Source organism: Dama dama, chromosome 22 (genome assembly GCF_033118175.1).
Source record: "Dama dama isolate Ldn47 chromosome 22, ASM3311817v1, whole genome shotgun sequence".
Classification (NCBI taxonomy): domain Eukaryota; kingdom Metazoa; phylum Chordata; class Mammalia; order Artiodactyla; family Cervidae; genus Dama; species Dama dama.
The window spans coordinates 35289186-35316911 of NC_083702.1; the positions used below are offsets into that span (position 1 = coordinate 35289186).

Sequence of the window (27726 nt, forward strand, 5' to 3'; positions counted from 1 at the left end):
AGATCTAGGTGGTGCTAGTGGTAAAGAACCTGCCTGCCAATGCAGGAGACATAAGAAACACAAGTTGGATCCCTGGGTTGGGAAGATCCCTTGGAGGAGGGCATGGCAACCCACTCCAGCATTCTTGCCTGGAGAATCCCATGCACAGAGGAGCCTGGTGGGCTACGGTCCATAGGGTCACATTGAAACGACTTAGCACACACACATAGGTCATTACAAAATACTGAATATAATTCCTTGTTCTATACAGTAAATCCTTGTTACTTATCTATTTTATTTATAGCAGTTTGTATCTGTTAATCCCTAATTCCTAATAAATAGTCCTAATTTCTCCCTCCCTCCCTCCCTTCTCTGGTAACCATAAGTTTGTTTTCTGTGTCTGTAAGTCAGTTCCTATTTTGTATGTAGATTTATTTGCATTATTTTTTAGATTCCACTATAAGTGATACCATACAATTATTTGTCTTTGTCTGACTTCACTGAGAATAATATTTTCTAGGTCCATCTATGTTGCTGCAAATGACAATATTTCACTCTTTTGTTTGTGGCTGAGTAATACGCTATTGTATATATGTATACCACATCTTCTTAAGCCAGTTGTCTGTTGATGGGCATTTGAGTTGTTTCTGTGTATTGGTTATTATAAATACTGCTGCTATGAACATTTGGGTGTATAAACATACAAAGAAAACATATGTATCTTTCCAGATTAGAGTGTTCATTTTTTTTCCAGATATATACCCAGGAGTGGAGTGGTAGCTCTAGTTTTTCTATGGAATCTCTATTATTTTCCATAGTAACTGCACCAATTTACATTCCCAACAGTGTTAGACTTCCCTGGAGGCTCAGATGGTAAAGAATCTGCCTGCAGTGCAGGAGACCCAGTAGGAACCCTGGGTCAGGAAGATCCCCTGGGGAAGAGACTGGCTACCCACTCCATTAATCCTGCCTGGAGTATTCCGTAGACAAAGAAGCCTGGCAGGCTACAGTCCATGGGGTCGCAAAAGAGTCGGACGTGACTGAGTGACTAACACTATTACTACATCTACTACACCAGCAGTGTAAGAGGGTTCCCTTTTTGCACACACTCTCCAGCATTTACTGTTTACAGAATTTTTGATGCTAGCTATTCTGACTGGTGTGAGGTGATACCCTGTTGTGATTTTTATTTGCATTTCTCTAATAATCAGCAGTGTTGAGCGTCTTCTGCTTGCCTGTTGGCCAACTGTTTGTCTTCTTTGGAGAAATGTCTGTTTAGGTCTTCTGCCCATTTTCTAATTGGGTTGATGTTTTTTATATTGAGTTGTACAAACTATTTGTACATTTTGGAAGTTAACGCCTTGTCTGTTGCATCGTTTGCAAGTATTTTCTACCAATCTGTAGGTTGTGTTTTTGTTTTGTTGATGGTTTCCTTTGCTGTGCAGAAACTTTAATTGTTGTTCAGTCACTAAGTTACATCCTACTCTTTGTCATCCCAGGGACTGTAGCCTACCAGGCTCCTCTGTCCATGGGGTTTTTCCAGGCAAGAATACTGAGTAGGGTTGCCATTGCAGTTTGCTTCTCCAGTGGTATCTTCCCAGACCAGGGATCAAACCCGCGGCTCCTGCATTGGCAGGCAAATTCTTTACGAGTGAGCCACCAACCTAGCCCATTAAGTTTGATTCAGTTCAGTTCAGTCACTCGGTCGTGTCTGTCCCACTTATTTTTGCTTTTATTTCTTTTGCCTTGGCAGACTGATCTAAGAAAACATTGCTACAATTTGTCCCAGAGAATGTTTTGCTTATGTTCTCTCCTAGGAATTTAATGGTGTCATGTCTTAAATTTATAATTAAACCAATTTGAGTGTAGTTTTGTATATGGTGTAAGGGAATGTTCTAATTTCTTTGATTAATATGTAGCTGTCTGGCTTTCCCAACACTACTTGTTGAAGAGACTGTCTTTTCTCCATTGTATATTCTTGCCTTCTTTGTCATAGATTAGTTGACTGTAAGTGCATGGGTTCAATCAACTTTTAAGATAATAAATGCTTCTTAGCCAAAAGAATACTTGCTCCCCCGTTGTAAGTTACTGAATAAACCTAGTTCTTCATTATAAAACTTATTTAAATAATAGTGGTTTGAATATAGAAGCCTCACAATGAAAACAGTAACAACTATGCAGTAGAACCTTACTTCTACCTACATCATTGTTTCCATGGAAAAAATGCATTCCAAATTCCAATTAAGATGCTATGGTCCTTCTGCTTCCTGAGTTTTTAGTTCCAATGATGACCAATCCACCACACGCACCTACAGTGTAGGACTTCCATTTTCCCCTCTAGTCTAGTTCTGGGAGCAGAGCTTAAGAGTTGAACTCAGAGGGTATAAAGGAAAGAACAGGGTTGCAGCTTTTAAAAGAGAGTACTTGGGGCTTCTGCTGGGAAGATATTTTTCAAATGACTCTCATGAGTAACCCTGATCATAAGGAAAGGAAGGGATGATTGTCAGTATAGCTCCAAACTTGACAAAAGCAAAGTGATCCCCCTGCAACAGAATTTTGGACCATGTGGTTCTTTGATCTGATCCACAAGGGCGTTTCCTACCCTTCTTAAGAATCTGAAAGATATTAGTGGTGTTAAAAACGCAGATGCTGATCTTCGCAATAATGAACTGTGGTAGGACGTCTCTGATCAAGAGGATCAATACCCTAAAGTTTATATTAACTAAGCAGTATTATGTATGCCCTGTGTTTTCCCACAGCATTACCATACTCTGTGATATTTAACAGATGTATATGTTTTATGTTCATTTGTATTCAGTTAATGATTAAAAATTCAAGGTGAAAAGGTAATAATGCAGATAGGAAAATATGTGATGGTATGCTAAAACCTTTATGGAACTTAATAATGAGCCTCAGAGGTTTCTTTTAAATGACAGGCTTCCTGGGGTGGGAGAGGAGGATTTTTAATGAGATCTGCTGTCTTTCTTGTTAGTGTTCCCAAGTTTACTCTTTTTAAAAATAATTGTTTGCTCTTATAATGTTTAAAATTTTAGTACTTTAAAGGTTTATTTCCATTTACAGTTATTGCAAAATATCGGCTATATTCCCAGTGTTGTACAATACATCCTTGAGCCCGTCTTACGTCCAATAGTTTGTACCAACCACTCCCCCCTCTGTATTGTCCCCCGCAACTAGTTCCCTAGTTTGTTCTCTGTGTCTTCCTTTTTTTTTATATTCACTAGTTTATTGTATTTTTTTTTTTAGATTCCACATGTAAGTGATATATAGTATTTGTCTTTCTCTGACTTACTTCACTTAGCATAGCAAGTTTGTCCATGTTGCTGCAAAAGGCAGAATTTCATTATTTTTAATGGCTGAGTAGTTTCCACTGGATATATATACCACATCTTCTTTATCCATTTATCTGTTGATGGACACTTAGGTTGCTTCCTTATCTTGGCTATTGTAAATAATGCTGCTGTATACATTGGGGTGCATATATCTTTCCAAATTAGCATTTTTGTTTTTTTCAGATATATACCCAGAAGTGGAATTGCTGGGTCATATAGTAGTTCTATGTTTAGTTTTTTTTGAGAAACCTCCATACTGTTTTTCCACAGTAGCTGCACCAGTTTACATTCCCACCAACAGTGTATGAGGGTTCCCTTTTCTCTGCATCCTGGCCAACATTTGCCATTTGTGTTCTTTTTAATAATAGCCATTCGGACAGGTATGAGGTGATATCTTCTTGTGATTTTTGATTAGCATTTTCCTGATGATTAGTGATGTTGAGCATCTTTTCATGTGCCTACTGGACATCTGCATTTCCTCTTTGGAAAAATGTGTATTCGATTCTTCTATTTTTTTAAATTGAAGTGTTTGTTTTTTTGATGTTGAGTTGTATGAACTATTTATATATGTTGGATATTAATCTTTTACCAGCCATATTATTTGTAAAGATTTTCTCCCATTCAGTAAGTTTTCTTTTTGTTTTGTTAATGGTTTCCTTTGCTGGGCAAAAGCTTTTAATTAGGTCCAAGCTTAATCTTTAAATGAAACATAAGGGACTAGGTATTAAATACATTTTATTTCAGCTTTAAAAATTAAGCTGTTTTTTATTTTTTAATAAAATAATTTAAATAGATTAATGTAATACAATATATTAGTGTTTGACTACTTTTCATCTTAATTTATCCCCAAAACAAATAGTACCTATTCTATTTTTAGGAAATAGAGTGCCTACCAGAGAAGGAAATCAATCTTATTTAAGTCAGAACTCTTAGGTTTCCTTTCTGTAAGTGGTCTCCAAATAGATTAGGGATAAGCTAAGCTAAGCTAAGTCACTTCAGTTGTGTCCGACCCTGTGCGACCCCACAGAAAACCTCTTGTTTGAAACCTGGTCTGTACAGCAGCCTGTATAATGCTCCAGAAAGTCTAGCTGCAGAGGAACTTTTCAGGCCTTATCTGCTGGATTCTTACATTCCCTTGGCTTTGGAACCCTATTTCCCCAGAAATTTCAACATCTTACATTCCTTTGTACGTGAGGGGACACAGCTATGGGAATCAGCTTGTTGTGGGCAAATGGCCCTTTCTCTGGGCAGGAAAGGGATTTGTGAAGCCACCTTGGCTGCAGTGGAGACACAGAGCTGAAGCAGCATCCTGGGAACCTCAGGTCTTTCTTCCCCTTGTTTTCAGGACAACAGAAAATATTTTGTACCTTCTCTAGAAAAAGCATAGGTTTATACTCCTTCATTTCACATGTGTTCTGACTCTACTCGGGTGACCAGGTGACCTAGAACTGTCTTAGGTCCTATAAGAGAATGTGCAAGGACTAAGTTAATATTTTGTAGGAAAAGTTTTATTGTTTTTTAAACAAGTTTTTTTGATAAGTAATTAATCCTGAAATGCCAGTGCCATTGTAAACCATTAAACAAATTTAAATGTTTTCTTTAATTAAATCAATCTTTATTACATCTCATAAACTTTAACATTCTTTTTTAAAAACAGCAAAGAAATAGGAAGATGACAGGACAGTGGGCAAACAAATTGTAGACTGACTAAGGATTTTTATTAAACACAGGGACAGTTGACTTTTTAAAAACCCATAGGAAAAAGAATTGCATGTGATTGATTTTTAGTAGGGTAGTAATAACTTTCTAATCAACAGAAGAAATCGAGGCATTTGATTTGACCGTATGAGAATGTAAATTTTTCTGTTTCACTTTATTTATGCAGCTAAATAAAATATCAAACACTGGGGAAACACAACAAGAAAAACAAGAAGAAGGTTGAGGTTTACATTATTGGAATAACTCTTTAATTTAAGGCAATTATCTAACTCTTATTAAATAAGTAGGAAGAGGACAAGTAGCTCATACAGGGTAAAGTTCAGTCAAAGAAGGATTACATAACCTTAGGAGGATATCTTTACAAATGTTGGCAAGGCTGCAGAAGCTGGTTCAGTTATTTATGATTTCTAAAATGACCAGAAAAAAACTTTTTTATTTTTCTTAACCTCAGAAATTATCCTAATGAAATATTTTTTTAAATTAATAGTTTGTAAGTTGAGCAAAAGGGCTTAGGCAAGGAAGTATGGTTTCTTATAGTCAATGGAGAGTGATGTTCTGAGTAATGTTCTAATTGTGAAGATAGCATGTCATGAAACGTGGCCATAGTTGTATTTACACTGCTCAATTCAGTTCAGTTCTGTGAATAAGTAAGCCCATGGTCATTAATGGTGGTAGGACTGTGCTGTATTAAAATTTGTTTTGGTAGCATTTACTGATTAGAAGAAATATTAAGATTTGTTTTCTTAACAGTGTTTTTTCCTCTTTTTAGCTGACTACACAGTCTCTGCCTTTTCCGTGTTTTCGTGGCCAGAGACATGACCTGACACCTTGATGACCAGTCTCAGGGCCCTCGGGTGACTGGCTGGGGCACCATGGAACTTAAAGTATGGGTGGACGGAGTTCAGAGGATTGTTTGTGGGGTCACCGAGGTCACAACTTGCCAGGAGGTTGTCATAGCCTTAGCTCAAGCAATAGGTAAGTGAACTCTCAGGGTGTCTGAGACAGACAGTTTATACCTGTGCTCTCTGGTGCTGTTTCTTTTCGTTTGTTTTAAGCATAGGAGTTGTGTGGGTTTTGTTCCTTTGGTTCCATAATACATCTCTTAGGTGCACTTTTAACTTATTGCTGTCCCCCACGCCCAGCTTAGGTCAATCTGTGAAGACACTTTTCTCTGCCTCTCCTAGATTTTACTGATCTGGAGTCTAGAGTCTGCACTGCCTTTTCTTCTCCTGATGTTTATCCTAAACAACAGTTTATGGAACTGAAAATGTTTTCTTGAGCCAAAACATGACTTTCAAGTTCCCAGACCCTTCATTAGGGAAAATCCAATTTACTTATTATTCTGAATACTTTTAGAAAAGAAAATACAACAAATTAAATGACATATTTCTTCCTGAAAAAAGTACAGAAAGATAGCATGCACTTTTTAAATTTTACACAGTGAAGGTGAAGTTGTCAAATCCATGCTTGCTGGGTCCATCTTATCCACTTTTCTTCTTATTTATTCTCAATTCATCTTTATCATATTTTATATATATTTTTTAGTTGCTGTAATTCCTTTTGGAACATGATGAGCAGATAAACACCTATACCAGTAAAGCCAGTGATGTGGGCTAAAGTTTGTATTTGTGTCTTAAATCCATCACTTAGCAAACATGTAGAGTTGACCCTTGAACAGCACAGGTTTTAACTGTGAGGTTCACTTACATGTGATTTTTTTCCCAATAGTAAATCCTGCTCACAATTCAAGGTTAGTTGAATCCATGAATGTGGAGGATCTGCAGATAGAGGGGCCAGCTGACTGTAAGTTACATGCAGATTTTCAGCTGCGTGAAGAGTTGGTGCCCCAACCCCTGCATTGTTCTCCTTGCTAAGTGTCATGCTAGTTTTTACTGGAAGCATGTCGCGCTAGCTCAGGCTGAAGACAAGTCACTGTTGCTCTCGCACCTTTGCATCTGGTAGAGGTCACTATAGCCCAGCATTGTGGCAGATGCACTTAGAAGTTGTCAGTGTCCCTGTGCAAAGACAGAGGCTTCCCTTTAATGCTGCCGCCTTTTGATTTTTCCTGAAACACTGTATAGCACACTCATATATTAAAACAATGCTGAGAGTGCTAGGCTTTCACATCCCTTGAAATTTTCTTATATTTGGCACTATTATTATGTTTGTGGACATAAATTTAGTTATTAGAGAGCAGGAAATTAAGGCATTTAATTTTATCTCATATTCTTTCAACTTAGTCATCACCCCCTTTAAAAGCCTCACATAATTTATTTGGAATAAATGTTTAGTATTATTGGTTTATTATCTTTCTTAGTGAAAACTAGAATTAGCAAGTATCAAATCTAACTTTTGTTATATTTGAGAATCAAGCCAGGGACAGTGGTTAAAAAACAAGGACAAGTAGTTTTTAGAAAAGTCAGAGTCGTTGAAGACTGTAATAAGCTGCCTTTGTTCAAATGGTAACCATGTTCTCTACACAGAATTTCAAGGGGAAACTGTCCAGATGTACCAGGTGTGTGTGTATCTGTTTGGACTAAAAGGATACTTGTTTGTGGACAAGCTAAAAAGAAGCTTTAATTGAACCTATCCCCCAGTTTTGCTTTCTCAGTAACTCAGTCCAGAACTGTTTTGAAAAGTTGACAACTTGAGTACAAGATGCTTTATGACATTTTTCCATACCTGGCTAAGCAACTCTTTTTCTGATTCATAAATACTTCATTAAATTTAGAATTCACCTGAGAAATGATTCAACTGTTGATCCCCGCTTCTGTTGTGCCATGAGATTTTCTCAGCCTCATGTTCAGTATGCTTCTGATACACACTTATATATTTATCTCCCTTGTCATGAGAGTTATTGATACTCCAAGTCTAAACATTAAATGAAAATGTTACTGTATTTTGACCTTATTTCTACTGTAAAAAATAATAGAGGACTTACTAATTAGGGAAATTTCAGCTATAACAAACACCTGGAGAAATCTCTGTGGCTTCACTTAGTAAAAGTTTAGTTACACTAATAGCAGCATATGGACTGAGCAATGTTTCTGAAAATGGACTGAGAGATGTTTCTAAAAAATTTACAGTGAAGCAACCTATAGAATAGCTTCTTGGGTTTAGGTCCACTTATTTGCCTCATATAGGGGCACTATACATATGATTAGGGATTATTGAGTTTTTCTGGATAGTTAAAATTGCTTTCAGGAAACCATCAGGATATAAAAACATGTACACAAGTTGGCAGTCTGCAAATATATATGACAGCTAACAGTTTCTGACTGAATGTTGTTAATACTGATCAATCAAATTAAGTTAGAAAAGAACTTAAGACAAATCATAATTTGATAAAAGATTTTTTTTAATATTTATTTGGCTGCATCAGGTCTTGGTTGCTGCAGGCAGGATCTTTCTTTGCAGCGTGCAGGCTCCAAGTGCAAGACTTCAATAGTTGGAATGCATTGGCTTAGTTGCCCCATAGCACATGGGCTTCTAGTTCCCTGACCAGGGATCGAACCCATGGCCCCTGCATTGGAAGGCAAACTCCCAACCACTGGACCACTAGAAAAGTCCCTTGATAAAAGATTTTTAAATGTTATCTACTAGTGTAGATGAAAATCTTTTCTACTCTGATATTTGACTGCTTGACATGTTATCCTTTGGGTGGTAGAAATCAAACACTTTCTAAAATTATAAGACAGTAACTAAAAGTAAAACCAGGATGATACACTTAATTGGCGTGAAGTGATTAAACTGCCCAGCAGGAGTGCACTGTGTTTGGTCACTGTACACCCTGGGCTTTCTGAAACATTCCCAGTTATAAATATTCAACCTTGGTTTTCCCATAAACTATCCCTGAAATGCCATTATTTCAGAGTTCAGACTGCTTCTCAAAATTACATGAAACAGAAAACTTTTGATGACTCATCTGTCTCAAGTTATAGTTGAGAAAATGCATTTGCTTTGATAAAATCACAAACAAAAAAATATGAAAAGAAGATACTTCTGCCCTCAAGTAGCTTAGAACTTAAAGTACAGCTTACAAAAGATTAGAGAGGAAGAGAAGAGGAAGAAACCAAGGAGACGAAGGGAAAGGTTTTCTGATTCATACTGCTTTGTTGCCTGGTGCCAGTGAAAGTACTGAAGATTCAGAGTTTTTCTCTGTTCCCACTTCTTGTCCTCATATCTTTTTCATCTGGGGACAGTGAAAGTGAAAGTTTGCTCAGTCATGTCTGACTCTGTGACCCCGTGGACGATACAGTCCATGGGATTCTCCAGGCCAGAGTACTGGAGTGGGTAGGCTTTCCCTTCTCCACGGGATCTTCCCAACTCAGGGATTGAACCCAGGTCTCCCACATTGCAGGCAGATTCTTTACCAGCTGAGCCACAAGAGAAGCCCTTGTGGGCTAGAGCTGGCATTTAATAGAAACAATTGATTGGAGCTGGGGCCCAAGGTGGCATGGACTGTTCTAAGAAGCCACGTTTCTTACAGTTTGCCCCAACAGAATCAGTTCTCAAACAAACACATGTTATACTGAACTCTGGTTTTACTATTTGTTAATATTTCTTTCTCTTCTCTGAAAGTTCCTTCATAGTGTGGAGGTCCTGCTTGTTTTTCTTATACCATTGCCTTTCCTGAAGCAGGTGCTCGATAAAGCAGTTTCTGGAACAGCAGTGCCCCATAGACCTTTCTGCAAGGATGGTGATGTTTGTGCCTGTGTGTCCAGTGTGGTAGCCTTGAGCCACGTGTAGCTGTTACGTACTTGAAGTATGGCTAGTGTAACTGAGGAATTGAATGTTTAATTAAAGTTTAAATGTGTCTAGTGGCTACTAGCTATTGTAGTAATATGTCTGATTGCTATCTAGACTTAAAATGTCAAAACCCAAGCTTTGTGTCCCAGCTATTGCCCATCCTCAGATTTCCTCCTTCTCATCTCCACAAATAAGGACACTTGCTTTTTTTTTCCTAACAAAAAATTTTAATTGTAATATTAAAGGAGGAGCAAGGGGAAGAAAGAAAAACAGGAAGAAGTAAAGATAAAATGTGCCTCAGCAGGCAGGCCCTTCTATATCCCATCCCACCTCAGACTGCAGGCCCAGCCCCAAAGACCAGCAAGGGGCTCTCTGTGGAACTCCAGACAAGGTCTCACAGACCTGCTGCCTCATGACCTCCACTTCTTCCCCTGCCTTGCAGGTCCTGCCTTCACTGTGATGGGGCCAAAGGAGCCCAGGGGCCTCCTCAGTTCAGTTCAGTTCAATCGCTCAGGCGTGTCTGACTCTTTACGACCCCATGAACCACAGCATGCCAGGCCTCCCTGTCCATCACCAACTCCCAGAGTTTACCCAAACTCTTGTCCATTGAGTCGATGATGCCATTCAACCATCTCATCTTCTGTCGTCCCCTTCTTCTCCTGCCTTCAATCTTTCCCATCATCAGGGTCTTTTCAAATAAGTCAGCTCTTCGCATCAGGTGGCCAAAGGACTGGAGTTTCAGCTTCAACATCAGTCCTTCCAATGAACACCCAGGACTGATCTCCTGTAGGATGGACTGGTTGGATCTCCTTGCAGTCCAAGGGACTCTCAAGAGTCTTCTCCAACACCACAGTTCAAAAGCATCAATTCTTTGGCGCTCATCTTTCTTTATAGTCCAACTCTCACATCCATACATGACTACTGGAAGAACTGTAGCCTTGACTAGACGGACCTCTGTTGACAAATGTCTCTGCTTTTTAATATGCTATCTAGGTTGGTCATAACTTTCCTTCCAAGGAGTAAGCCTCTTTTAATTTCATGGCTGCAATCACCTCTGCAGTGATTTTGGAGCCCAGAAAAATAAAGTCTGACACTGTTTCCACTGTTCCCCCACATATTTGCCATGAAGTGGTGGGACTGGATGCCATGATCTTCATTTTCTGAATGTTGAGCTTTAAGCCAACTTTTTCATTCTCCTCTTTCACTTTCATCAAGAGGCTCTTTAGTTCCTCTTCACTTTCTGCCATAAGGGTGGTGTCACCTGCACATCTGAGGTTATTGATATTTCTCCCGGCAGTGTTGATTCCAGCTTGTGCTTCTTCCAGCCCAGCGTTTCTCATGATGTACTCTGCATATAAGTTAAATAAGCAGGGTGACAACATACAGCCTTGACGTACTCCTTTTCCTGTTTGGAACCAGTCTGTTGTTCCATGTCCAGTTCTAACTTGCTTCCTGACCTGCATACAAATTTCTCAAGAGGCAGGTCAGGTGATTTGGTATTCCCATCTCTAAGAATTTTCCACAGTTTTTTGTGATCCATACAGTCAAAGACTGGCATAGTCAATAAAGCAGAAATAGATGTTTTTCTGGAAATTTCTTGCTTTTTTAATGATCCAGCGAATGTTGGCAATTTGATCTCTGGCTCCTCTGCCTTTTCTAAAACCATCTTGAACATCTGGAAGTTCACAGTTCATATATTGCTGAGGTCAAAATGACCCCACCCGCACCTCAGAGATGAGGGTCTGAGCCCAGAATTGCAGACCAGTAACACTTGCTTTTAATTGATTAGATCTAAAATCTTTGTGTTATCTTTGATTCTTTTCCTGCTCTAATACATTACAATTAATCCATCAACAAGTCCTGCCCTTACTACTTCAGTGTATATCCAGAATCGTGTTGCTCCTCCCCATAGCCACTAATGCTTGATATAAGCCACCATCACGACTCACTCAGATTTTTGCAGTGGCCTTCCAGCTCATTTCCCTGTATCATTCTGATCCCCTCCAGCCTATTCTCAACAGATTTATTTTAAAGTAATACTTTGAAGATGCATATTATCATCAGTGTTCTGCTCAAAACCCCTTAATAGACACCAGAGTCACTCAGAAAATTTTAAAGTCCATGCACTCGTCTTCAGGGCCCTAGATAAATCCCTACTCTACCCACAATCTCACTTACTGTTGATTGCATTCCTCTTAAATATATCAGAGACATTTTTGCCTTAGTCTTTGTATCTGTTCTTCTTTCTGCTGAGAATACTGTGCACCCAGATATCTTCCAAATTGACTTCCTTGGCTCACTGCTTAAATGTCATCTTTTTAAAAATATTTTTTAGTAATTTTATTTACTTGTTTATTTTTGGCCAGCACTGGGTCTTTTTCTTTTAACTTTTTATTTTGTATTGGAATATAGCTCAGTTGGTAAAGAATCCACCTGCAATGCTGGAGACACCCCAGTTTGATCCCTGGGTTGGGACGATCCCCTGGAGAAGGGAAAGGCTCCACGCTCCAGTATTCTGGCCTAGAGAATTCCATGGACTGTATAGTCCATGGGATTGCAAAGGGTCGGACACAACTGAACGACTTTCACTTTCACAACTGATTAACGATGTTATGATAGTTTCCGGTGGACAGCAAAGGAACTCAGCCAAACATAGACATGTATCCATTCTCCCCCAAGCTCCCCTCCCATCCAGGCTGCCTCATAACATTGAGCAGAGTTCCTGTGCTATACAGTAGGTCCTTGTTGGTTATTTTAAATATAACAGTGTGTACAATTGTATCATTTCTTTTTAGATTCCACATATAAGGGTTGTCATAGGATATTTCTCCTTCTCTGACTTACTTCTTTCAGTATGACGATCTCTAGTATATCCATGTTGCTGCAAGTGGCATTATTTCATTTTAATGGCTGAGTAATATTCCTTTATATGTACGTACCACATCTTCCTTACCCATTCCTCTATCAGTGGACATTTAGGTTGCTTCCTTGTCTTGTCTAATGGAAACAGTGCTGCAGTGAACACTGGGGTGCCTGTATCCTCTTAGATCATGTTTTTCTCCAGATACATGCCAAGGAGTGGGATTGCAAGGCCATATGGTAGCTCTATGTTTAGTTTTTTAAGGAACCTCCGTACTGTTCTCCATAATGTCAGTACCAATTTACATACCCACCACCAGGGTAGGAGGGTTCCCTTCTTTCTACACCCTCTCCATCTGTTATTGTTTGTGGATTTTTCGATGATAGTTATTCTGACTGGTGTGAAGTGATACCTCCTTGTAATTTTGATTTGCATTTCTCTAATCATTAGCCATATCAAACATCTTTCGTGTACCTGTTGGCCATTGGTTTGAGTTCTTTGGAGAAATGTCCGTTTAGATCTTCTGCCCACTTGTTGACTGGGTTGTTTGTTTTGATGCTGTTGAGCATCATGAGCTGTTCGTAAATTTTGGAGACTAATCCCTTCTTGGTCACGTCATGTGCAAATATATTCTCCCAATCTGTGGGTTGCTTTTCATTTTGTTTCTATTTCATTTGCTGTGCAAAAGCTTTTAAGTTAGGTCTCTTAAATGCCGTCTTATCCCAGAGCCCCTCCCTGGCTGGCCATCCATGCACACCTGCGCACACATATCCACACCCATGTGCATACTCCCCATCTGCCGCACTCCGTTTTTCTCTATTGTACCCCGATACATTACCTATAGGCCACAATCCATTATTCACATTTTTAAAACCTAAAAAATTCTGAAACCCTAAAGTTTAACCATAGTTAGTTTGTTAGCCATACCTGTGTATCTTGAACTCATTTGGGAGTAAAACCTGATCTGATTTGATACGAAGCTGAGGCTGTTTTTAATCTATATTTATTCAATTTGGCATGAAATTGATATATTTTACTTTAGAATTTTCAATATGTTTGACTGTGGACTTGCAGCATAGCACTCTGCTACCTTTCTGTCATCCAAAAAATTCTTAATTTTTGGCATATCTGACCTTAAAGCTGTTGGATAATGGACAGTAACCTACATTCATTCATCCACGTGCTGTGTATTGCCTGCCACTGGTTATTCCTTATTGCCGTAGCTTAAAACCGTGTCTAGCATGTAGTAGACGCTCACACGTACTTGTGAACAAATGAATGAATTTTTTAAAGTTTCTGTGAACTTGGTTGAAATTGGTGCAGGCTGACCTGTACAGTACAGACTGAACTTGGGGACCATCTAATGTCCTATTCATCTGTAAGATTATATGATCCGTTAGAAGATAAAGAAAATAATATATAATCACATTTAACTCTTAATTTCATATATAAATGATCAATTTTAGAAAATTATGAATTGGTTAATTTTATATCTGCTTACATATTATAGACTGTTCTGAAGTTTAGCAAAACACAGGGAAGGTAAAAGAATCACTGATGACCTTGCTTCTGAGAGTAAACGTCACAAGCAGTGCTTTGTATGCACCTACAGATGAGCTTTAAAAAAAAAAATTCACTCTCCATAAAGCTTCATAGTTAGTCTCACTTTTCACTACTGAATTGGGAATTAAATTTTCCACATCATTTAATCCTCACAACAGTCTTATGAGAAGAGCCCTGTTATGACCCCTATTTTGGAGGTGATGGAGCAAGGCACAGAGATGTTAAATGACTTGCCCAAACTCCTGTAGCTGGTAAGGAGCATCCTGGGATTCAAACCAGAAGTCTGGTTCAAGAACCCTGCTGTTAACTACTGTTATGCTGCATTCTTTATCTCCTCTATAATCCCAGTGGACAACTGTTAGAAAATATAGTTACCGACTGAATCACACTGGAGCGAAAACTAAAAATCCTTAGTAGTAAAATATATGGCTTTTTTATAACCAAGATCATCTTTTACAATTTTTATATTTATAGCAATAGTATAGTGTATCAGCCATAATTCTAAGTGTCTTCTATATTTTCCACATCCCTAAAAGATTTTAACAAATGTGAACACATGTGATTCACAACATGCATCAGTCAGGATGGGTAAGATTATGCTGCATTAAAAAACAATCCCCCAAAACTTAGTGGTTTATATTGATGTGTTAGCTATTATTTTGGTTAATACTATTTATGTAAAGTAACCAGCACAAAGCCTAGCATATAGGGGACATACTCAATGCTAATCATTATGAAATCAATAAATGTTCATTATTTTTAATGGTAGTAAATTTGTAATAAAATCCTAAGTAAGTGCTAAATTAATATGCAGTAATTCTGTGATTATGTGATAGTCTCATCAACACACTGGGAAGATATACTGTGAATGATTTAACAATGTGTTGAATGCACAGCTAGCTGATAGGTTATACCGTGTCACTGTCATCATGAGATAAATACTCTATGGTAAGTTATCTTAATAGCTACATGCAGGACCTACAGAAAATTCACTGACAAATTTGTAGAATACTTGTATATCATCAGGAAATGTATATAATTCACCTTCCAGTGCAGGAGACTCAGGTTTGATTCCTGGGTCAGGAAGATCCCCCTGAGAAGCAACCCACTCCAGTTTTCTTGCCTGGGAAATCCCATGGGGTTGCCATTCCCTTCTCCAGAGTATCTTCCCAACCCAGGGATTGAACCTAGGTCTCCGGCATTGCAGGCAGATTCTATACCAGCTGAGCCACCAGGGAAGAGACCTCTGTGTGTGTGTGTGTGTGTGTGTGTGTGTGTGTGTGTGTGTGTGTGTGTGTGTGTGTGTGTGTGTATTTATATATTATGATACAATGTAAGTTCTGTTACAGAGCAATGTTTATTGTAAGAATTCTAAGTCATTATGGAATGGATTAATTAGGTTCACTAACTAATTCCAAAATGTTTGTAACTCAAGGGGCAAAGTATTGTCAGAAAAACTGAGTCGGACAGGATATATTTTTCACCACAGATAAAGAATAATAAGTCAGATATTAACTGAAATTACTTATAATATGTCCAGAAACAGGAGGATATGTTAGCATTAAATTCATAAGAAATCAGTACCAGCTCTCTGTCATGTTCTTTTGAAGAACATACATTATTCATCTTTGGAGTAAGGAGAATTTGATACTGGAGGAAAAAATCAAATGTCAGTTAAAACTAAAATTTCTGCAGAGCATTCATAATCAGGGTGTTTAATTGAATATATTCTCATGGCCCGACACTATTTCTGATAAATGTTTGTTCAGTATATATTTGTTGAACAAATAATAAGATGTGACACACTTAAATGGTGATTTTACTTTTGGTCTCTAAAGAGAAATTGCCTAAAATTGTTTCTAAAACAACAGTTGCCACTCTTTTTAAATGGTTGAAATAAGGGCATAATGCTTCTGGATGACTCATACTTGAATGTTTTAGTATATATTTGGGTATATATTTCTAAAACTTCATATTACTCCATAAGTCATGTATTCCACTTTAAATTAGGTGAAAGTCATCTGTTACTTCATTTTAATGTCACTCATACAGTGAGATTCCAGTAATGCACTAAAATCTCTTTGTGATGTTCCTCATTATATGAAGTTAATGATTCTTGGGATTATACTCAATTGCCTCAACTCTTCTAAAGTGTAGCCAGTATTTTATTTATCATAACAGATTATGGCATTCAGACCCAGGTAGCCAAAAGTTTTAAACTACAAATGCCACAGATAGATATTCCTTTTTATTTGTCTTAGGCTACATCCAGATAGTATACAAGGTAGAACTAAATGTATCCATTTAATAAACTGCACTAAAAGGAGTTCGGCAGGAAGAACTGGAATCTGTCTAAATGAAGTATTCAGATTCTGTAAGACCTTGCCAAGTATAGGTATTAAAAACAATGATTATGGGATTTAACTCTTATGTAAACTATCTAAAACCCAATTTCTATAATAAAATCAAAGTATGAATTAATCAAAGTATAATTCATATACCTCTTAAAAAGCTTTTTTATGTTGCTGGATGTATTTTTTTTTTTTTTTTTTTTTTTTTTGCCTAAGTGCACTAAATACGTGTTATTTAACAAAAAGGAAAAGCTGGCAGTAAAAGCAATTCTAAATAATCTACCAAGGCATTCTCATGGAATAGCAGTACCATTAAGCATTGGAAGAACCAGCTTTATATATAATTACAACTCAGTTACAGGCCTTAAAAATTTTAATTTCATTCATACAGTGTAATTACTCAGTTTTCTTTTTAAAGACGCTTCATGGCCTGGTAGGATTAGGGAACATTCTACTGGCCTTGTCTAACCCTTCATATAAACTGGTGAGGACACGGGGTCCAGGTGGCAGGAGAGAAATCCTAAAAGTCGCTGATGGACACCAGAGCCAGGAACACAAAGTGCTGTGATCTTTGAAGCAGTGTATACATGTGGAACGAGTTTAACCTTGAAGATTGGTCATGTGTTTTTTCTGGGGGTAATTACAGTCATTTATAACCTGAAAATCTTAAGAACATTTTTATTCCAGAAAGCCAAATCCAGGGTGCTAAGACATTTCAGTCTCCTTGTTGGCCCAGGTATTTCCATAATAGTAACAACTAATGGCACTAGTGATAAAGAATCCACCTGCCAATGCAGGAGGCACAAGAGACTTGGGTTCCATCCCTGGGTTGGGGAGATCCCCTGGAGTAGGAAATGCAACCTGCTCCAGTATTCTTGCCTGGAAAGTCCCATGGATAGAGGAACCTGGCGGGCTACAGTCCGTGGGGTTGCAAAGAGTCAGACACGGCTGAGTGACTAACACACTGACTCAGAACCTGTGAGATGCTACTGCCCTCCCCCATTGTAGAAGTGGATGATGCTGCCCATCCACTCAGTAATCTACCCAAAATTAAAACTCCAGAAGACACAGAAAGTTAATCTGTAGCTGTATGTGCTAGTATTAGAATTGCTAGATGGCAGGGTGAGGTTTTTGGTAATGATATTAACTGTTGATGGATGCTTTTTTAAGTTGAGCCATCATTGATGTGTAGGGGCCTCCCTGGCGGCTCGGGGAGACCCGGGCTCGACCCCGGGTCGGGGAGATCCCCTGGAGGAGGGAAGGGCCACCCGCTCCAGTGTCTGGGCTGGGGAATCCCACGGACAGAGGGGCCTGGCGGGCTGCAGTCCATGGGGTCGCACAGAGTCAGACAGGACTGTGCAACTTTCACTTTCATTGACATATAACATTAGTTTCAGATGTCTAATGGACACTTCACAAATTAATATCTATCTGACCCTCACGTCTTAAATGGAAATATTTAGGAAGTGTACTCAAACTAATGACATAAAGTTTTCTGAATCTTTATCTTCCATAATTACTGTTATATTCAGTATATTTTAATATAAATATAATTTTATTCTATTTTTGTTCTTTAATAGTATTTTTGCCTTGTTAAATTTTTTTAAAGACTCTGTGAAGTTATTATTTATCAAAAGTGAACAGGACTTCTCTTCAGGTCCCACTTTTTATTTGAAATTGTTTTGAAGGGTTGTTTTCATTGAGGTGGTTTTTTAATTTGCCACAGGTGTGCAGGAAGGTGGGGCAGAGGAAGGCCTGTCCAGCGCCCGTTCGCTGAGCAGCAGGCCCTCCACGGGCTCCATGTCTCCCTTCAGGAGGAGAAACAGGGGCTCCAGCTTCCCAAGTCCTGACGTGCAGGGACACCAGCGGGATTCACCAAGTAGACGTTTGCTCGAGGTCTGAAGTCCTGCCTGGTTCCTGGGACCAGGTCCTGGCTTCCAGCAGGACTCTCTAGTGCCCCCCTTAGTCTCAGTGGGAGGTCTTGCCCCAAACGAGGTCTGGGCAGTCAGACATTTGGCAGGAAGATAGGTTAAGATTCTCATTGAGGTTTAAAGTCTAGAGATGATTTTCTAAAGCCAGTCTGAAGGGTATATACAACTCACATCCCATATTTTATGTGTTACATATCTTAAGGAGTTCAGTATCTTCAAGTGAAACTTTCAAAGGCATCATAGACTGGAATGAGATGCTTATTGAGAAGACACAGTTATCCAATAGGTCCTCTGTTTGGAGGCATTATTTTAGCTATTACATATCCCATCTTGAAAATTTATTTTTGTCTTTTTTATCTAGGTCGAACTGGAAGGTACACTCTTATAGAAAAATGGAGAGATACTGAAAGGCACTTAGCACCTCATGAAAATCCTATCATATCCTTAAACAAATGGGGGCAGTATGCTAGCGATGTACAGCTGATCTTACGTCGCACGGGGCCATCTCTCAGTGAGCGACCCACGTCGGATAGCGTGGCTCGAATTCCTGAAAGAACTTTGTACAGGCAGAGTTTGCCCCCCTTAGCTAAACTGAGGCCTCAGATTGACAAAACAATCAAAAGGAGAGAACCTAAAAGGAAATCATTAACATTTACAGGAGGTGCCAAAGGATTAATGGACATTTTTGGAAAAGGTAAAGAAACTGAATTTAAGCAAAAGGTGCTGAATAACTGCAAAACAACAGCAGATGAGTTGAAGAAGCTGATCCGTTTGCAGACAGAGAAGCTCCAATCCATTGAGAAAGAGCTAGAATCAAATGAAATAGAAATACGATTTTGGGAGCAAAAATATAATTCTAACCTTGAAGAGGAAATTGTCCGCCTGGAGCAAAAGATCAAAAGAAATGATGTAGAAATTGAAGAGGAAGAGTTTTGGGAAAATGAATTACAGATTGAACAGGAAAATGAAAAACAGCTGAAAGATCAACTTCAAGAAATAAGACAGAAAATAACAGAATGTGAAAGCAAGTTAAAGGACTATTTGGCTCAAATTCAGACTATGGAAAGTGGTCTTGAAGCAGAAAAATTGCAACGGGAAGTCCAAGAGGCACAAGTAAATGAAGAAGAGGTTAAAGGCAAGATCGGTAAGGTCAGAGGGGAAATTGACATCCAAGGCCAGCAGAGTCTAAGGCTTGAAAATGGTATTAAAGCTGTGGAGAGATCTCTTGGCCAAGCCACCAAACGATTACAGGTAAGAGCATTTTTATAAAAAGGATGTTTCCTCTGTTTAAAAGAATTAATATCTTTTGGCATCTTCTTTAATGATTATTCATTTCCCCTTACATTTAGAGTTAGAAACCTAACTTGGTTTATAAGTTTCTTAGAATTTCTATGACTTAGGACAACACTAAGTAAGGTAGGAGGCTAAAACAAAGATGAGAGCTGGAGCCATAGGTCCTTTTCCATGAAAGCAGCTTTCTTACTGCGGCAGCGGCAGCACTAGGTAATTGGAGACAGGTGATGAGAATCTCAGAGCAGGAGTGGACACTAATATGAGGCAGTGAATCTGACCTCCTTTTAACTGTAGGGAAACCAAAGCTGAAAGAGATCGCCGAGAAGGCATTCACAAAGGTTGTGTGGCTAGCTGACTGTAATCGCCTTCCTTTGTTGCTAACCACGTCCTCTCTCCTCTCCAGAGGGGCAGGTTCCTCCCTGACGTTTTCCCATCTCTAAACCACACACAGGAACATTTGTATTTCACACTCAGACCATGATCACTCAGCTTATATTTTATTTCTTGGATGCCCATTCTTGGAAAGACAATGTGGTAGTAAATGTTATGGGAGTTGCAAAGAGGTATCAGTTTCTAACAGCTGAAATGAGGAGACACAATTGATTATAAAATCGTTACTTAACATTTTTCTAATGATTTTTTGTTTTTGGATGTGGACCATTTTTTATGTCCTTATTGAGTTTGTTACACTATTGCTTCTGTTTTATTTATTTACTTGTTTTTAGTGTTTTGCTCACGAGGCATACCAGGGATAGAAATCACACTTAACCACTGCACCTCCAGGGAAGTCCCTGGCTACTTATGTTTAAACTGAAGTTAAATAATATTCAATAAAGGTGTTTACAAATATTAAATAAAGTTAAATTTCTGTTTTAGTCATATCTGGCCACATTTCAAGTGCTCAGTAGCACATATGTTCAGGGGCTAATATATTGGACAGTGCTGGTTTAGAAGCTCTGTAATGATGGATCAGAGAGTGAACCATGAGGCTTCACGGCACAGTGGTTAGAAATTCAGATTGTATGTAGTAATAGCATCTCCAAATAGCGTCCGTGCACATTGGAGTTTGAGAAGAGATGCTTTAGAGGAGGAACAGTTCCACAAGCAGAGAAAGCTGAGGTTTCAGGAAAAATTGGTAAGATTTCCTATCGCTGCCACTCATTACGGTGAGAGGTAGAACTACCAGCAAATATTGGAAAATGAGGAATTTCTCGGTAACAGGAGGTTGTTAACCTGTGACTGGTCAGTATTATATTGTTCTGTTCAGTTGCTCAGTCCTGTTTGACTCTTTCTCAACCCCCTGGGCTGCAGCACGCCAGGCTTCCCCGTCCTTCACCCTCTCCCGGCGTTTGCTCAAACTCACGTCCATTGAGTCAGTGATGCCTCTGTCAACCCTTTATTTAGACACTTAAGGGTACATTTAGAAATGATATTGCCTTGATATTACACCCTAACTTATGAAAATTGTTATTAGTAAACCCCACTTCCTGTGAAAAGTATCTGATAATCAAATTACTCAGATATCTCCAAGTACCCGCTACACTCAAAGTAGCAAAAAACAACCATTCCTTTCTCTTTTCTCTTCCCTACCCTTACCAGGCCCTTCAGACACACCCAGCTTAGATGAGGCCCTGCTGCCTTTTCTTACAGAGCCCTAAGAGAGAAAGAAGAAAGTTCATTTGAATAACAGGATGCTTCTCCTTGCTTTTGGAGCTTTCTGGCCATCCAAACTCGGCCTCCTTACTTTAGAGCTCTTCAGTTCACAGACCTGCTTGTCAAGGATTTAAAAACCCCATAGTGGGAATCTTGCTCTCCTCCTGCTCTAACATAAATCTCAGTAAAGCATTTCATGAAAACTTAAAAACAGTTTAAAAAAAAAGCAAGGAGCCCGAATCTCATGAACCAAATGACTATTAATTTTGCTGTGTATTATGAAGTAGTGGGTTCCCTGGTGGCTCAGTCGGTACAGAGTCTGCCTGCAATGCAGGACACCCGGGCTCAACCCCTGGGTCAGGAAGATCCCCTGGAGAAGGAAATGGCAACCCATTCTGGTATTCTTGCCTGGAGAATTCCATGGACAGAGGAGCCTGATGGGCTACAGACCATGGGGTCACAAAGAGTCAGACACAGCTGATTGACTAACACTTATTATGAAGTAGATAATGGGGAAGTATCGTTATGAAGAGCTTAGCAAGATTGCTGTAAACACCGGGATAGATGGAATCCAGTATTTTGTTCATGAAAGTCTATAGACATAGATTTATTTCATCAGGTACATAGTGTACTCCTAGCAGAGGAAGGCATGACATTTAAAAGCACAAACTGAAGAAGCTGTTGTCTTTTATTTGCCTATTTTTTGGCCCATGCCACTGAGTGAGCTTAACCTCCTCAGCCCAGTTGATATAAACCGGGTTTGTTGCAAGCACTCTTGAGAAAGTGAGCATCCCACATTTAACCCCACAGCAGGTGGGCAGTGACCAGGATGTCTGGAGCTGGCCAGTAGTGAATCCTCAAATTTTAGAAAAAATTTAACTTCTGTCTAGGACAAAGAACAAGAATTGGAGCAGTTGACCAAAGAGCTGCGGCAAGTCAACCTCCAGCAGTTTATCCAGCAGACAGGGACGAAAGTCACCGTTCTGCCAGCGGAACCCATTGAAGTGGAGGCCTTGCATGCAGACATAGAAAGGGGTAAGATTTGAGAAACCATTTTTAAAAAACTTTATTTTCACTGTTAACTTTGAATAAACTACTTACATTTGGTTGCAACATTCTCCTACTACTCAAAGCTGATTCTTGGGTCACTTAAAGAAATTTTTTCTGGGAAGAATCAATAATATTTACGTTATTTATTTGCTTAGATGGGCAGATATCCTATCATTAATTTTAAACTGTTTCCTTGCAAACTTTTCCTGAAATATGTGTGAATTATAGTCTATTAAATTGAGTGTTAACTTCTCTCTGTTCCTAAGGCCCCTTCTTCCGCTCCTAAAAGCCTTCGTTATTAATTTGTGCTAGTATTTAAAAGACAGTTCTAAATCTGCCTATGCATATGATATGAACAACCCAGAAGGAGAGGCACAGTGCTCACCTTTTTTAAAAGATCATGAACTCCTCAGATGACTGGAAACTATTTTATCAACTGAGAGGGTCAAGCAGACTCAGCCTGTCCTCTCACCCAGAACCTATGGGGGTACAGTCGTTACTCTGTATCATCTGGCTCTTGAGAACAGGGAAAGTTCTAATTTCTCATGTCAGTGAGTACTCCAGGTCACTGGTGCAAACATCAAACGACTTTCTCTGTTTCTTATTTAGAGGCACCATTCCAGTCCGGGTCTCTGAAGCGGCCTGGCTCCTCTCGGCAGCTCCCCAGTAACCTGCGTATTCTACAGAATCCTATCTCGTCCGGTTTTAATCCTGAAGGCATATATGTATAACGCTACCTGTCTTCAGGGTAGAGATCCAGTAAAGGTACCAAGGACAGTGAAGATTCCTTCCTTGATTTTGTGCCAATGATGAACGGAGGATCTGTTTCACAAGCCACCGTATCTTTTTTCTGTCCTAAGTTGCATACCACTTGGAGCCATACCCTCTGCACTGATGCTAAAGAACAAAGAAACTGTTTCCACACATCCACAGTGTTGACGTTTTTGTCCAGCAGCTGTCATGCCAAGCCTTCATTTTTATTTGTAGCATTTTGAGAGCATTAGGGAAGTATTATACAGTGTGCATACGTAAATAAAACCGTGACTTAAGAGTGAAGAGAAATATGTGACTGACTCAGTTTATTTATTCCATGTAATCAGTTAATGAGTGAATGTTGATGTGTTAATATTTTTTATTAATACTTATCCTGTGACTGAATTACATTACATATCGTGTGATAATGACTTCGTGTGCATGTCGCCAGACTCCACGCATTGCTGACTTACAGCTCCACAAGTCATAGGGCGCTCTGCCATTGTGAACCCATCCTAGCCACTGCTTAATTAGGTGAGAGAATTCAGGTTTTCTTTTTAATCTGAAGCTTAATCTTTCCTTTACAGTATTTCCAGCACAGGAATGACCACATACAAAAACGGAAATATTTTCATGAAGTCAATTTTATATATATGTTTAAAATGTTTGCAGTGCTTCAGACACTGTTGAACAAAAATACACTTGTTGAATATCTATCCAAACAGGCATGGGGTTTCCCGTAACATGATGTGTTTTGTTTCTGCCCTGCCTTTTATTTTAGTCTCATGGATCCTCAGTGTTGCCATAATAGACAAATTAGAGATGTCTGAGGATATTTTCAGGAAGGTTGCTTTAAGTGATATATTTTTTAAAATAACCCACTTTGTATGTATGGTTATTGCTGAAAGCACCCTGGATAAGCTATTGCTTGCACATAATTTACTGTGTACATTATAAACAATTGCAATTTCTCCAGTCATTTAGACAGAAAGTAGATTGGAGTTAGGTACTTTTTACTAAGGAAATAAAGTTAAATTCAGTTGTTTGTTTTCATTAATTTTCAGTTCAACTTTTACAGGACATGAAGCTCCCTCTGTGCATATATTTTCTTATTTATAAAACCAAAAATGAGTCAACACCCCTCCCATGAGTACTGACCTGAGATGCACCAGATTATCTGGATGGATGTGGTCAGATACCTAGCCATTTTTACATTCCCTCTGATCAGAATTTGGTACAATATAATTTAGACTTTATTCTAAAATTTAAAATAGTTTTTAATTCTGAGGAAAACATATTGTCTGTATTATTGACATGCAACAGAATAAAAGTGGGTTAGTATATTAATGCCATGGTAACAATAAAAAGATGTAAGTTATACGCTATGCATGAGGGCAACTTTGGATGTTTTAAACATATTTGACTTATTTTTGGTTTAATGAATGCTAAGAATGCTGCTATATTTAGGTTTCCAATGAAAATTTTTAAGAATGGCTATGACAATGTATAGAAGCTTCTAGAGAACTGAAAGTAATAATGCATAGTTGCCTTTTCTAGTCCAGCTAAATGGCAGACCTCAACTAAAGATATTTTCTTTGGGTTCTTAGAATTACCAAGTTGACCTTGCCATTATACTGTTTTGCAAAAAAAACTTGATAAATCAATGATTCTTACCTAATAACCACAACCTATACACATTTGCTCTCAGTTTGTAATAGTTATTTCATATCTATATATATTTAAAAATTAGAATTAAAAAATCAAAATAATTTGTAGATTTTTCTGATAATAATGGTTTATGTATGCCCGATATATGCCTTATTTTTAAAAGGTTCCATTCTATACTGGGTCATTTTGTTATTGTTGTTCAGAGAATTGAGATCTTATTCACAAAGAAAAACAATTTTTGTAAATTGATTACATTCTGTTTAAATCAAAACGTTAAACTGAAGACATATTAGATTTTGCAGTTTTTCATTGCAAAGATACCTGGGCATACCATGAAAAACACAAAGTCAGGATCCAACTCAATTGTTGTCAGTAATTATCAGTATTAACCTAATAACTTTTAAAAAAGGCTGGCCGGATCCTGACAGTTCATCTGAATTTTCAAGCTGCCAAATTATCTTCACAGACCTAATTACAGATAGAAATACTATTTCCTTGATAAGAAGATTATATAAATGTGAATTTGATTGATACAACGAGCAGCTGTACTTTTTAACCAGTTATATGACTTCTGGAAGTACATCTCTAAGAAATCTTTTCTAAGTCTTTTTTTAAAATAGAGGAAAGAAAACTCATCTCCCTAAAACATCTTAAAAATATCTTAGTCTGTTTCTGATCATTTTTATCTATTGTAAATACAATGAGTTAGATTAAGTACCACATCTTTGGATATATTTCAGAGTGGGGAAGTGGGCACTGGTATGCAAAAATACTAAATAGAAAATTTTGCATCTGGGGGAATATTCAGTTTCTGAATACTAAGTTAGATTATAAGTTGTTTAAATTATTGTTACACTGAAGGTTGTTTAATTGTGATTTTCTACAGGTATTAAATACATTAGAAGATTTTTTTTTTTCCTTACCAAGGGATGATTTGAAATAGTATTAGTATATTTGACCCTTTGGAGTGTTTGTCATCCTCAGAGAATGATCCGTAGTGTGTTGCCTCAGTCCTTTTTTTTTTTTTTTTCCTGATGAAATATTTTGGTTAGCTTTTTTTTTTTTTTTTTTACTGATGCATGGGGAATTTATATGTGAGATTTTGGTTGGTGTTAATAGGAGTTACCTAAATAATTAATTCCCTCAGCCATCACTGAGCTAGTCATCAATTTCTGTAGTTCAAATTAATTGTAGATGAAAGCTAAAACAAGACTAAGACAGTAAAAACATAGAACTTATGCTGTGAAATGTGAATATTAACAGTGTTTAAGAAGAACAAAAAAGCACTCGCTTCCAGAATATAAATACATTTTTTACCTGCACTAAGAGAATATTTTCTTTGTGAATAAGAGCAAAGTGGCCTTTCAAGAAAAGAAACTTCATTTAAATCCACTTCTGTGAACACCTTTCCAAGTTAGAACTATAATAACAGATTGAGGAAATAACATGGAAAAGGCAAAAAAAACCTCTTGACTTCAGGTGTGCAAAGGGCATGAGCAGATGGACGGTTCCCTGTGTACATTGCCTTTGAAAAATTGGGCCTTAATTTATATGTAAATAACAGTTCTGTGTTCACATCCCTCTTCTACCTAAAGTTGTCTTTATTAGTCCATATTGTATTAAAATTTAGCTCATTAAGTCTTACTTTTATATTATGTCAATTTTGGGGTTTTTTTTTAAGTTGCATGTTTATGCTATTTGCTACAGTGTTTTTCAGTTTGGGTTGAAGGCCATCAGCTGTATGGAGAAGACAAAACAATCACTATTTATTCAGTATTGCTGCTTTACATTTCCAGAATAAGCTTTCGATGCCAGGACAGTGACTGCTTGAAAGCTGCAGGAGCTCTATTCCAATGCATTTTATATATTTTTAGAAACCAAATAAATGCAGATAACTATTTAGTATACTAATTATATTAAACCAGCAGAAATATAAAGGCAATAAAGTATATACATATATATATGGGGGGAGGGGAAAGGTTAAAAAAATAGGTTTACAGCCAGACACAGTGATAAGCCCTAAATGTATTTCTCAATCTGTCTTTCTTTATTGACCCGAAGAGGATTTGAGTTGCTGCAGCTTTAAACAGAAAATTGCCATGTTCACCTACTATGAACCCCTAAGTATGCTTTTAGTACTGCTTTGCTTATGTACAAGTAAAATACCTGTAATCTGTATTATATGTAATTATTTCTTTTCTTTTGACTGTCATTTCAAAATGTATATTTTCTGATTATTATCATGAGCTGTAAAACAAAGGATCAATATCTGATATTCTCCCAAATAATAAATTTTCAGGATTCACTGGGGCATTACAATTGCTGGCTTGTTTCTTTAATATTTTAAAATATAATTTTATTTCCTTTAAAAAGATGCCCAAGAGAAAAGGTCTGCCTAGCAGTGACACAGAATTCCATTTTTCTAAAAGTAATGTTAATTATTATAGTTAAGGCATTACCTGTTGCTGCCAAGACAACTGCTTCATCTAAATGAAACTGAATTAAACTAATATGCCTCACTTTTATTTCAAAAGTAAAAGAAAAATTATTACTGTAGCTCTGTATTCCCAGGTCTCTTTAAAACCACCAGTGAAAGGAAGAGAAAGAACAATTCAGGACTTCCCACCTGGCCTGCCGGGCACAGTAGGAGGTGTGTTCCACCATCCCGGAACTTTACATAACTCATAAGTAGTTCACAGGGCTCTTGAATTTAGTCCTTCCAGATACCGAGGTACTTTCCTGTATTCCATGATAAAGCTGCGTAATCAGTTTACACAATAACCAGCTTCTACATCTTAACCACCTTT

At 38.0% G+C, this 27726-nt stretch overlaps 1 protein-coding gene across 2 annotated transcripts in view; it reads left to right on the top strand.

Annotated features, from left to right (window-relative positions):
• Window positions 1-27232, top strand: part of RASSF8 (Ras association domain family member 8) — a 129933-nt gene extending 102701 nt beyond the window's left edge. For both annotated transcript variants that reach the window (XM_061125155.1, XM_061125154.1), the window contains 4 exons: window positions 5818-6023; window positions 18864-19753; window positions 22339-22483; window positions 23108-27232. In XM_061125155.1, coding sequence (XP_060981138.1) covers window positions 5921-6023; window positions 18864-19753; window positions 22339-22483; window positions 23108-23229 — 1260 coding nt within the window. In that variant the 5' untranslated portion in view covers window positions 5818-5920 and the 3' untranslated portion in view covers window positions 23230-27232. The remainder of the gene's footprint in view (window positions 1-5817; window positions 6024-18863; window positions 19754-22338; window positions 22484-23107) is intronic.
• Window positions 27233-27726: the final 494 nt, after the last annotated feature.